At 38.1% G+C, this 13392-nt stretch overlaps 1 protein-coding gene across 1 annotated transcript in view; it reads right to left on the minus strand.

The window, feature by feature from the left end:
* The window catches only part of slc24a3 (solute carrier family 24 member 3), a 173850-nt gene that overhangs the window by 105075 nt on the left and 55383 nt on the right, over positions 1-13392 (minus strand). Inside the window, exon 2 of the mRNA XM_041789827.1 lies at positions 7131-7256. Within this exon, the coding sequence (XP_041645761.1) occupies positions 7131-7256 (126 nt within the window). The remainder of the gene's footprint in view (positions 1-7130; positions 7257-13392) is intronic.

A 13392-nucleotide genomic window follows, 5' to 3' on the forward strand; every position in this document is an offset into this window, starting at 1 on the left:
AAAATTTCCAAGTTTATAAAAAGTATTACATTTTGGCACTAGAACTGTACTATTGCAATAGTGTAAAGTAAACAATTTACAAGAAACCAAACTGTAAAACCAGCAGTTGGATTTTTGACTTCATAGTCTCAAAATTCAAATATTTATTTTCTAGTTATTAATGACTTTTTAAACTTGAGAATTTTGAGTTTTTCTTGAAAATGAACAGATCCTCTTGTTTGGTTGAACGAGGTACTTGGCGGTAAGAGTGGCATAAGCCTCTCATGATTTCAGTGTGCACTGCTCCTGTAAGCAGGGCATGCAGGGGGAAGCTGGGCCTTACAGCGATACAGACAGGAACAGTTTTCCTATGTAATTCAGTTTTACATAAAAATGGACCAAAAAAAACAATGTTGGTTCAGTTGTAGGCTGTATCTATACATTTTTTGGAATATTTTTTTTGTTCACCCAGGAAGGCTCTGTGTTTGGAACTATTCTGCAATTCAGTAAACATCCATTAAGTGGTTTATCATGACAACTGCTACTGATGAAAACTGGTTAGCAGGAGAGACCCTGTTACCTGTTGATGCAGGCGTGCAAACTTCAAGCTCAAGAACCTGGAGAGCTACTGCTGACCTGCGTCATGAGTAGGACTTATAAAAACTTCTGTTGCCATCAGAGGATAGAGGCTCACAGACGCCTGCAGCCTGCATCACTCCCCATCCAGAGTGCCCTGCCTCACTGAACACCAGTGTTTTACAGACCTTCTTCAACCTCCCGAAGACATATCAGAAAACCAACCCTGACCAGAGGTGCTTATTGGAAATTTGTAATCCAAGTTAGTCAATGAACGTCACTTTATTCTTTTAAAGGCTGACAATAAAGCAAGCTACTGTCTGTACAATATGTTTACATTTACATTTAAACAATGTTTTGTGGAAAACGGAGCTGAAATAACTAGTTTTATCTTTGCTCGTCTCTGTTGAAGCCAGCATGACTGTGTCCTCTCATGGCAGCTTACATGACAATACATGTCTAGTTCAAGAAATTAAAATAAAGGATTTCTCTGGCATTGAAAACTGGTGGAAAAAAATCAAGAGAGTAAACACACAACTATAAAAATAAATGCATATATATCACAGGTTCAGTCTTTTCTGTAATGAAAAGATGAAAATATTCTACATGATCAAGTCCATCCCACTATTGCATATTTCATCTGACCCTACATCATGATGATATATAAACACAAATCTGCAGACGCCCATGTGTCTGCTTTAAACAACATTTCTGAGTCTGAGTCCGGCTCAGTTCAGTCCCATTGATTTGTTCACTTGAGGACGCGTCACAGACCCCAGCTGGCCCGAGCCGACAGCAGAAGGAGCAACGTTATTTTGGGCAATGTGCCATCACGTGTTATAGCTTCATTGTTGTGTATCTGCAGCGAGGCTGTGAAGCGAAAGCCACTAAAAATAGGACTAAAGCCATTTCCCAAAAACAGTTGCTGTGAAAGCTAACAAAATACTGAAATAGATGTCTGCCTCTCATAAAGGCATCCTGAAGTACAGCACATATTACACAGTATTTCTCCTCCTTTGATAGTCAACTACTCTCCAATAAAGTCTTAACTTATGTAACCTGCTTCTTTGACATTTTTATTTGGCTAGAGGATGAAAAAATGAACTTTTTTATTCATCCTGAATCAAGGCAAAGTTTTGCTTTTGATACATTATCATTTAGTTTTGGTCTAATTAATGCAATAAGTTCAGCAAATGACAAAAATGCAACTAACCACTTTAGATGAAATTCCTCCTTTTCTTTAGAGCAATACTCTAAACATGGGGGGTAGCCTTCAAATATCCAAATAGTCATTATTTTAGAAAAAATCAACTTACTATCAACTAACTATTCACACAGGATTAATATTACCTGTGGACCTTTGGTAATTAATGAATTACATCCTGATGTCAGTGTTTGGTGTGGTGCATTCACGCAGGAGTTTCCAATAGACAATATTTATTTTATCTGTGGCAAGCTGTCTATTACCATCAAACTAGTGAATGATCTTCACTTGCTCACCCATTATGCACAGAGGTCCAATTCACCTATAAACAGCTGATCAGACAGAGAAGAAGAGGAAGACTCTAGCACTGTACCGTTCCTCTTGTTGATGTATGAGTGACGACTCATTTTAAAAATGAACCTCTTCTGTCATTATTTTACTTTTCTAATACAGTTAATGCTGTCAGTGTTTGTTTGTTTGTTTGTTTTTGTTTGTTTGTTTGTTTGTTTGCTTTTTTTTACAAAATGCTGTCAGTGTTGTTCCACACCTTGGTAATTTGGGATCAATATAAATCACAACAGCCCTTCTTGCAGTTTTGTAATTTTGAAGCTCATCGCTGAATGTTACGCAACACATTTCCAAACATTAATGGTGCTATGCATGTAAGACTAAATGAAACTGATTTAAGATCAGTTTTGCACATATGATTGGATAGTAGAGTGTAAACAAATCATTTAAGCAAAATCAAGGCATTTGTGAGCATGTGCTGAAATGAACTGAAAGAAAAGCATTATTACCAGAGATGTTCCTATAACATTTTTTTTCCTTCCCAGTACTTAACAAATTCAAATCTAATTGCAATTTTTGTCCCCCGATATTGTGACTGTGATTTGATAAATGATTATTCCTTAATTTCCCCATCTTATGTATTTTCCAACAAACACAATCAATCAATCATGCTATATTACAACTAATGCAATATTAGATTAAACAAGGGCTGAACAATTTCGAAAATATATCTTATTGTCATGATTTTGACTCATATTGCAAACTGGACGTGAACTGTTGTGTTTAATGGAGTGATCATTTTTATATCATTATCATATTTAATAAGAAAAAAGTACAAAAATGAAGAAAGCAGGATTTTTGTAGACTATTCTAAAAAAAGGGCACCTGAATGATTGCATGATTATGTAACGCATAACACCTTTGCAGCAAAAAAAGGTTTTAAACTGGTATTTTGACACAAATTTCAGGTAAAAGAAATGTTGCAACTTCTGTAACTCTGTTACTTTTTATGGTAACTAGTGGTGTAACACGTGTCTTTTAAAATCATTAACCCCGTTACAGTTACAGAAAAATCAAATCACTCATTACTTTTACAGCTGACAACTCGATGGTAAAGGTTAGAAAACATCCCGTTTGGTGGATGACGTGACAGGACCGGAAGCACAGCAGCATCTTGGGAGAAAGAATAAGGCTGCTGCAGACACAAACACAAACACAGGCACTGAAACACACAGGGAAGTAAACTGTTCCACTGCCAAGAACAGTTATTCCAACCTCACGAAGTACCAAGTTACACACAAGCTCCAGCTAAACTAGTTTCCAGATAGACGCTACAAATACCGCTAACCCAGGTACAGCTCACGTTAGCCCGGCAAACCCAGGAGAAACCACTCCATTCAAACAACAAAGGCTGGATTTAAAATCACCTCCAGCTGCACAGTGTGTCACTCAGGAAGCACTAAACAGACTGATAGTAAGGTTTGTTGCTGAAGACACGCTTCTGATATATGCTGTAGTCCTTATTGTGCCTTCATAGAAATAATGAAAAAGAGATCTTTGATCTCAATGGGGCTAGCCTGGTAAAATAAAGGTTAAATAAATAAAGTAAAAATTAGAAAAAAACAGACAAGACCAGAGATAAGCCAATCATGTAGAGACATTGAGAGAGCTGCTGGGATTTAATCTGTACACTGAATACTGTTATTTTAGACTTCTTAAACAGTGTACAAATGCTTTAACACTGTCAAAAGTGTCTTTATTTCCACTGTGTTCTAGTGTTCACAACATAATGATAATGGCTACAATGTTATATGACATTGGAGTTATTTCCTCTCACACTGCCACAACAACACAAATTAATGTGATGTGATTATCATACTGTACTCAAAGAATTGCCTGCCACTTTCAAAAATAACTTCACTTGAAAAGCCATCCCTACTTCATGCGATTAAAACTTGCATTGATAGATGCATGCATGCACATTTGATCATTTCAGCAGCATGAATCACGACACAGGCGCATGCATGATGAACTAGGGGTTTGTTTTTTTGTGCTTTGTGCGGACAATACTTGTGGCTGTGTGCAGGACAGGGATGCTCTGTGGTTTGAAATTGAACTGTGATTGTATCTCCTTGTAAAAGAGAGAAAGAAAACACAATAAAAAGGCAGAAGACAGCAAACGCTAGGGGAATGAAAGAGCCACAAATAAAGGACAACAAACACAGAGAGAAAGAGTGAGGTGTGAGAAGTTATTGGGGCCCCTTTTAGTGCAAAAAAGCAAACATTAATCCCTATTAAGGTAATCAGTGTTTGAGGAGACAAAGTGTGATTAAACAGAAACACGCTGTCTAAATATAACTCGTCCGCTCTGAGTCAGTCAGTCTGCTGAATCTTTGCATCCCCAAACTGCAGTCGGGTGGAGCGTGTGAGTGTGAGCGTACATGTTTGTGCATGCGTGCATTAGATGGGGGCAGTCTGTTTACAATGAGATCAAGAGAATGCTTGGCAGGACGTCAGCCTTGTAAAGCCCCAGGATTCCACATGGAAAACACTCTTGCACTCCGCGCCACAGGGAAAAAACACACAAAAACATACATGCACACTCACACAGACAAGCCCACAGAGAAAACAAACATACGGCATGAGAGCTTTGAGTGCACACAAAGGAGCAGACGCACATACACGGAGGAGCAGACGCACATACACGGAGGAGCAGACGCACATACACGGAGGAGCAGACGCACATACACAGAGGAGCAGGCGCACATACACAGAGTTAAGCTGGCAGCTTTCAGGCTGAAGAGGAGCAGAGAGGATTTATACCTGGGAGAAGTTTGTGTTTTTCATCGGCTTTCATCTTCATGTCAACTCCCCTCTCACTTTCTCTCCTCTTCTCACCAGAGGGAGTGCTGTTCATTTTTCATCTTCAGCTCTGCTCCTCTGTAGCCACCACTCCTGAGCCGTGAGTGTTTGTGTGAGAGTATGTGCAGAGGTGACAGAGGTGGAGGCGGGGTGTCAGAGATTTTGGATTTTTTACTGCTACATTAATATCACCCTACAGGACTCCGTATCGTTTTTTTTATTTTCAGACAGACTACCATACTGTCTGAAAAAAAAAAAACATATATTAAAGCTCCTGTGAAACTTTAAGCTTGTATTGAAGTTGGCGGCCTCTGCAGACAAAGTCTGAAGTTTGATCTTTTCACTGATTTTGTCTTGTACATGATGGCCTGTACTCAAAAAATCAGTTTGGCCATGTATCGTCACATGCTCCTTGCCTATATATTTATTGATACAGATGTTACAGAATTGATACAGTCATAAATGCTGTGATATCAGCTTAAAATACACACCACTTTCTTGTAATTAACAAAAAAGCCAACAGATGGCAGCAGGTGCTAAACTGCATGATGCAGCGCATGCTTCAAATCGAACAATATACTGGTAACATCATAAAAGACTTTCCATCAAAACTGAAAACAAAGATCCTGTATTATTCAGGGTTCTGTAAACACCAGAAAGTCAGAAGATTGATATGAGTCATGCAAAGTGCAAGCTGTGCAAAAATTAAGATAAAACACTACAGCAACACCATTCTTCAACACATTCTACACATAACAAGATAACAACAGCCAGGCTTAGTAGTATGTGCGACAGCATTGAATGGCTTCAACTTCAACTATATTGTCCCCTAAGGGAAAACTGCTTTGCAGGCAGGTAAAAACATAAAACATGAGAAATACAATTACATGAATTTAGGCACAACACTGAAATTGACACAAATACCTTGAAGTATAACTGTAGGCAGGACCATCATTACAGTGTAGTGGAAATTAAACGTATCATAACTGATCTTTTTTTTTATTTAAATGTAGTTGTGTAATGTCTTGAGTTATGAATGAATTTTTTATTCAGTTGGATTTAGCCTTTGGCAATCTGAATCTCCTACCAGAAGGTAGGAACTCAAATTCAGCATTGAGAGGATGATCAGGACACTGTATGATGTCCTGAGCCTTGGAATTTACCCTCTTGCAAAAAGTTGCAGACAGATCAGATAATTAAACACCAATAACTTTACAGGCAACTTTAACAATGTGTTCTAACCTCTTTTTATTTCCTAATGAGAGGCTGCCAAACCAGGAGATAATGGCAAAGGACAAGACAGATTCAACCACCACTTCTGAATGGGATCAGAAGACCACAAGCAGCATCATACATTATCCTTTATTTGTAAGAAATTAAGCTATACAGCACTGATAACACTGCAAGCTTCAGGGAGTTTCTTATTGAGTGAGTAACACTGATTAGTCCAAAGGCGCTCTTACAAATAAAAGTGGGATTATGGTAAAATGAATCCTGAACACTATTATATGAAAGTCTGAAAAACAATATCAAGAGAAACAACAGAGAAGGACATTTTAAATTAATACTGTTAAAGTTGAAATATAACTGTTTTGATTAATCCTTGTTTCTTTTTCTGTTGTTACTAATATACTATTGCCTTGAATTCCTGGTTCCATATAAATTTAGTTCATAATTGTGTATATAATGCATATGCATATAGACTGTTTAAAAAATGCAAAATGAGACTTGAATGTAGAAACGCCTTTGATATTGAATTGCTCAACACAAAATTACTTTGGGAAAAAAGTTGAAATACATAATGTTTTCATTGTCTGATTGTAGTTTTGTTCTAAATGTTTTAAGAAGAAACTTAAAGGTAAGAGAGCCTGTATGCACCATTGTGCACAGAGTAAAAGACAAAAGAGATGACCCTGATTGGATCATCTCTCCTACCATAGCTAGTTTTACCAGTGAAGTTTGTAGACAACAGTGCAACTATAGACCACTTCCAGCACCCTGTAGTACATGCTGTACAAACAGAATGATATGAGCTTGATCTACTATTTTGGCAGTATCTGTAAAAAATAAATATGAAATATATACCCACACATGGCCAGTGTGGCCCCTCGGTCTTTGACCTCACATGATTTGCAGCTTCCCCAATTGCATCTTGTATAAGCCTCAACACACGTATGTGATTTGTTTTCCCTTCTATGTGGCTCGAAACGCATCCTCTTACCTGGTTCTGTACAGTTTTTTTCAGGCTCAGCGTAGAGCTTAGACTCGTTGTCGTAAACTTCTTGTAGAAGATGCCGACTCTCCCACCTTGCACCCTCTTCAACCATGGAGTTTGAAACATGATATCCTGATAAAGAAGAGAATAAGAGAAAAAGTTTAGCACAGTGAGCAGATACATCAGGTCAGGCTTTCTCATACTTGGGATTGTAGAATCCACAGTGAGTCTTAAAACTTTTCTTTTGGGAAAACAGGACTGGCTGAGTAACTCAGGTGGAGAGGGGGGATGGTTAAAATGAAATCATAAAGAACATGTTCAGAAAAAACCTTTAAAGCAGTGGTTCAAGACACCAAAAGTGGGCAAATAATGTGCTTGGAACTTGCAAACTGAGCTCCAGAGATCCTGTGTGGAGATGGGACAATGTTCCACAAGGACAACCATCACTGTAGCCCTCCACGGATCTGGGCTTTATGGCAGAGTGGCTAGACGGAAGCCTCTACTTTGTGCAAAACATATGAAAGTCGCTTGGAGTTTGCAAAAAACACAGAAAGATGGCTGCACCCCATCAGAGTTGGCCCCCTTAAGATGGGCATGTTGAGGGGGAGAAAACCTGTTTTCACTTGTCTTAAGATTAGTAATGCTTTAAACAAAAATATTTCTAATCACAGGGAATGCTGTTGTTTGTAATTGTTTTTTATGTTAAATGGCTTTTTTCTGGAAGGTGGTGGTGACTCCTGAGTTGAGAACCACGGCTTAAAAGGTCGCAGCATCACAAGGAAGCTGACCTGGTGAAAACACCCAACTCTTCTGAGTAAACACTTATTTCAAGGAATTTTACTGGCTAAAACTGGACTAAAACAGAAAGTTTGTGACACAAAAGCAAAAAACAACAACAACAAAAAAAGTGTTTTTACCTTTTCTCACATTCTACTATTTTACCCTGGTCACACATGTTGATGCAGTACATACACAGAGAGGCTGCTCAGCCAGAGCAGCCTCTTGTATTGATATTCCTGAGCCCTCCAATCCTTCCTCTTCCCTGCAGAACAAAGGCATATGAGACATGCATCTTGTGTCATTATGTTCCTGCAGGAGCATTAGTATGGCAGCACGCTGAGCGCCGCCAGGCCGATCATTCCAGCTCAGTCATCTGGGTCACAGTATCCTCAAGCGCCCCACCTCCGACCCATCTCCTCTCCCACCATGCAACAGGCCCTGACTTAGGTACAGAGCACAACAGGGGTTTCTAAAAATGGAACAGCGCTTGGCTATATTTATCTAAATGCACAATGTTTGCAACATTTTGAGAGGAGCAATGTCGCAGAGAGAATAAGTCAGCAGGGAGCTGGAATGGGATGCTTTAGAGTGATGATTGTAGCTAAGGGGGGGTATGTTTAGTTTATTACTATGAACATAAAAACTGTCCTCAGGCTAAGAAAAGTCTAAGAAGAACAATTTAAACAAACATTTAAATCCCTAAGACAGCGTGATGTGTCCTCTGGGCTCTGCCTGCTGCTGACAGTGACAACAAAGATTTAAGTATGGAGGGTTTTGTTGTGATTTCTTGTAAACAAAATAAAAGTTTCTACTTACAGAAAGTGTTCCTGGGCTCCAGTGATTGCTTTTCTTTTAAACACTCACAAAGGTGGATTTTTTCATCTTTCATAAGCCTGAAGAGTAAACACTTATATTAAGTTATTTGCAGTGTTTATTTCTGTCTAACACAAACTTGTGAAGAAAATTATTCCTCTGCAACTGGAGATCATTTGCCCTGTGAGTTTAGGTGTTATCAATCATGGTAAGTTTATTCCAATAAACAAGTGATTAGTGGATTAAGTGATTACCAATTAATGCTTCAAACCACCAAAAATCCCCAGTAGTTGATCCTCTGGTGTCTGCAGCTGAGAGAAGCACTATGTGTGAGCTGTAGTGTCATTAAATCGGCTAATCATGTTGTCATCACTTTTTATCCCTCCTTATTGGGTCTCCTTCACAAACTGCTCAAAAAGTAGTTTGTTTTACAAACTCTCTTACACATGTTTTCCAGATAATTCAGACACTGACCAAAGCTTCCTGATCTGTGATTGGTTATTTTTGTACTTATCAGCTCTCAAGAGTGCTAGATTAAGAAAGATGCACTTACATCTAATCTCATCTTATATTTTATGGCATATGTGCCATTAAAGCTGTTGCACAAATATGCATTACCACATGACTTAAATATGGCCGACTTGTAATCTAGTCATGCATGATTTTAACAGTGATATGTTGAATTATGAATATAATGTGATTCCAAAAAGCTGGGATTGCTTTAGCACAAATGCATAAGTGCACTTTCTAAATGCTTTTCTCCCTCATAATGAGAAAAATAGGAATGAACACAAATACACCTTGAATACAAATTCACCTAAATACATCTAAAGAGGTGCTGTTTCATTGAACAGACCATCAATATAAAACACAAGTAGTACTGAGGAGAAGGTTGCAAAAGTAGGCGGTGCTAAGCAGTGCTGGTCTCTACTCCCTTGAAATACAGAGTCAGGGGGGTCCACATTACAGGCGTGAGCTTGGATGATTGATCAGACAATGGCAGCCTCTATTAAAAAATACAGTGCATTTAGAAAGTATTCATACCCAATTCACTGTAATCAGTTTTGGTAACTTGCAGCCTGATGCTACAATAAAGAAAAAAACACACTTTTATCTCATTAATCCACACTCCATATCCCATTATGACAAAGTGAAAACAGATTTTTAGAAATGTCTGCAAATTTATTTAAAAAAAAGATATATTACACTGACATAAGTATTCAGACTCTTTGCAACAACACTAGCAATTTAGCTCAGCTTCCTCCCATTTCTCCCAGTCTTTACTGAAATTCTTCTACACCTTGATTAGTGATAAATTGATTGGGTATGATTTGGAAAGGGACACACCTCTCTATAGAAGGCCTCACAGCTGACAATGCATATTCGAGCAAAAACAAAGCCATGAGGTCACAGGAACTTCCTGCAGAGCTCAGAGAAAGGACTGTGTCAAGGCACAGATCTGGGGAATGCTAGGCTACAAAAACATTGCATTGCACTGAAGTTTGGCACAACCAGGAATCTTCAAAGAGCTGGTCACCAGACAAAACCAATCAATCCATCAGGACAGAAGGGACTTAGTAAGAGAGGAGCCCAGAAACCGGATAGTCACTGACAGAGCTCCAGAGATCCTGTGCAGAGATGGGACACTCTCTTCAGTGCAAAACACATGAGAGCCTGCTTTGAGAGTAAAAACTCCATGTGAAAGAAAAGCTCCAATTATCAGACTGGGGCTTTGTGAGATGGATCAGTCTAAAGACTGACATGAAGTCTGGCCAATCCGTCTTATTTTCAAGGATATTTTATTTATTTAAATCTTTATTTTTATGTTTTAAATGTCTGTATCGATTAAAAAGTCTTTGTGTGCTTTTACATCATGCATGTTACTGTGTTATTTTCTAAAAAAATTAAATGTTTTGTATTTGATTTCTGCTTTCTAGCTAGTGCATAGCACTTTGGTGAATTGCATTGCATTTACAAAATCGTGAGAACCCAAGCACAGTTATTTTGTTTTATTATTGTGCAGAGGATGAGGGAAAATATTTCTTTTACCTCTTTTGTTTTAGGTGGATGGGAATTCTGAATTGGAAATCTCAAAACTCAGACAAACAAACAAGAATCATCAATAGCAATGCTAATTAAATATCCATGAATCTTTAATCTTGCCTTGAAAAACAAATAAGCATAAATAAGCATTTTATTTTGAGAAACAGACTTCACAGCTGCACTCTCACAATGTGTATGTTTCTATAAAGAGAACTGAAGGGTAAAATGTGCCAGGATGCATCAGTGCTGAGGCTTTTCTACAGCTGTGACGCCTTCAGCCTCTTGTTGTATGCTCTTCCCCTGAGCCAATCACTCTGTCTGTGTGCATTTGTTTATGATTGCTTGTTTGTGCACATGTATGTGACATTAGTAGATCAAATTTAAAGGCCTGAAACACTTACTATAGGAGTCCTCAATTACTGAAAGCTCTGTAAGAAACATAATGAAAGTACACACACACTCATCAGTGTGAGATGCGTTCAGATGCGCTCACAGACCACTCTGAGTGTTTTAGGCTGCTGGTTGTCCAGTGAAGCAGAATGCATCATCAATGCCGTGGTTACCATGGTAACATGACGTCACACAGACACACACATCTATGAGTAACCGGCTATAAGCACATGTCATGAGACATGGCGTGCACATGCGTCACTTACAGCAGTGACACAATCATATCAGGATCAGGCTTTTTATAGCTCATTAACATGATGGAGAAAAATGGGAGCCAAGACAATCATTACCATTCAAACAGCTAAAGATGAATAAATATGATAGTAAAGCTGTTTTTAAATTCAGTTAAAAGTGTTCAGGTGATGTAAGTCATTTGAAGCTTTTTGAACAGTTGATGGACAAAAATGTTGCAAATCAACCGTCCCAGTGGCTGTGGGTCTTGCATGTAGCGGTTTCTTTTGGACAAGGTTGGTCTCTGATATACTTCGCAAAAATTTCATGATTATCATAATTTAATGTATTCATTTCTGAATTCTCATCTATAAAATCACACAATAAAATGTGGATGTTCTTTAATGCTGCCTTTTTAAAAAACAGAAATAATAGTGATCCAGTAATACAGTTCAAAAATACCTTTTAAAATGACAAAAACTCTCTGACTCCTTTTGAACTAGAGATGCTGACAAAGTAACTAGATGACTTAACAAAAACTAGCGTTTTTGTTTACCATAAGGTGATACTTCTTCTAGGTAGGTAATAAACTTAAGCGTCAATACCAATTTGGTTAATAATTTCTCTGTAAAATCAATATAATTTGTCTGGAAAATTTTTTCATTTTTATTTTTTTTCCCCATTTTTCTTTTCAGTTTTTTAAAACTGGTAAGATCAAAGAAATTGACTGAAATAAAAGAGAACATTTCTCATGCAGTTCTATTCATAAGGGAACACCAATAATGAAGCCCAATGTTGCAGTCCTGGAAGTCCACATGCCCCAGATGTTATGCTAGTATTTTATGTCATGTTTGTTAACATACTGTATTTAATGTTAAGTCCATGAGCATAACACTCACTGCCTGATGCCCTGCAGAGGACTGAAAGTTTTCCATTGATAATGTGATATTTTACCATGACAACACAATTAATTTTCATATACTTAAAAGTTCCTCAAGCATCATCAGCCTGTACATCAACTCTGGCCTGAACACTTACAAAGATGAGAAAGAGTAGATGATGTAGGAAAAAGCATGTTTTAGTTATGTCCTTTTTGGCCATGTCACCACAACACTGGTATTTTAGTAAATGCAACAACTACAACAACAATAGGCCTGAAGAAGATTCAAGGTCTCCAGTTTTAGATATTTTGAATAAAGCACTTTATAAAGATGCAGGGAAAACTTGACCAATCAGAAAAGTTTATCAGGGCTTCAAGCCCTACTGGGACTAAGTGTACTGAGGTCTCCATGGTTCAGCAACCTTAAAGGGATAGTTTAGTATTTCTGAAGTTGAATCATATGAGATAGCTAGCAGTAGTCATTGCGATACTGCATAGTATCACGATATTTTGTCTGGTGATATATCATATCGTCTCGTCCACCATATTTTTTCAAATTAATTGCTAATATGAACTGAAGTCTATGATAATGGAAAAATAAAATCAATTGTTTGTCCAGTGAGGTCAGCAGAGATGACAGCCGTACATCAGGAGAAAGTTAGTACAAATATGGCCGCACCAGGGGAAGGACATTAGGAATGCAAGCAGGGCATGAATGAGATGGACATGACACATGAGGTTTGCAATAATTGCTACATGAAAATAAAATACGGCAGAAATCCGACAAACATGAGGGCAAGACTAATGCTAAATCAGCTAAACAGTTGAAAAAATGGTATAGATCGCAATATATTTCAATACATGGTATCGCAATACTTACTGTATTGCAAAATGTTTAAAATCACAGTAGTATCGAATCATGACCCTATGTATCGTGATAATATTGCATTGTGGGGCCACTAGTGATTCCCACTCCTAGTTGCAATAGCCTCCTGGAATTTCGGTGAGCATTGCTGCTTTGAGGAGGACTCGCTGGTTGTACCAGCTAGAAAGCTAGGCTATACGGTGTAACAGATGGGTACAGTTTCTCCCCAGAATTTAGCACATTTTCTGGTAAAAATGGGCCAAAAA

The sequence above is a fragment of the Cheilinus undulatus genome, linkage group 6 (assembly GCF_018320785.1).
Source record: "Cheilinus undulatus linkage group 6, ASM1832078v1, whole genome shotgun sequence".
NCBI lineage: Eukaryota > Metazoa > Chordata > Actinopteri > Labriformes > Labridae > Cheilinus > Cheilinus undulatus.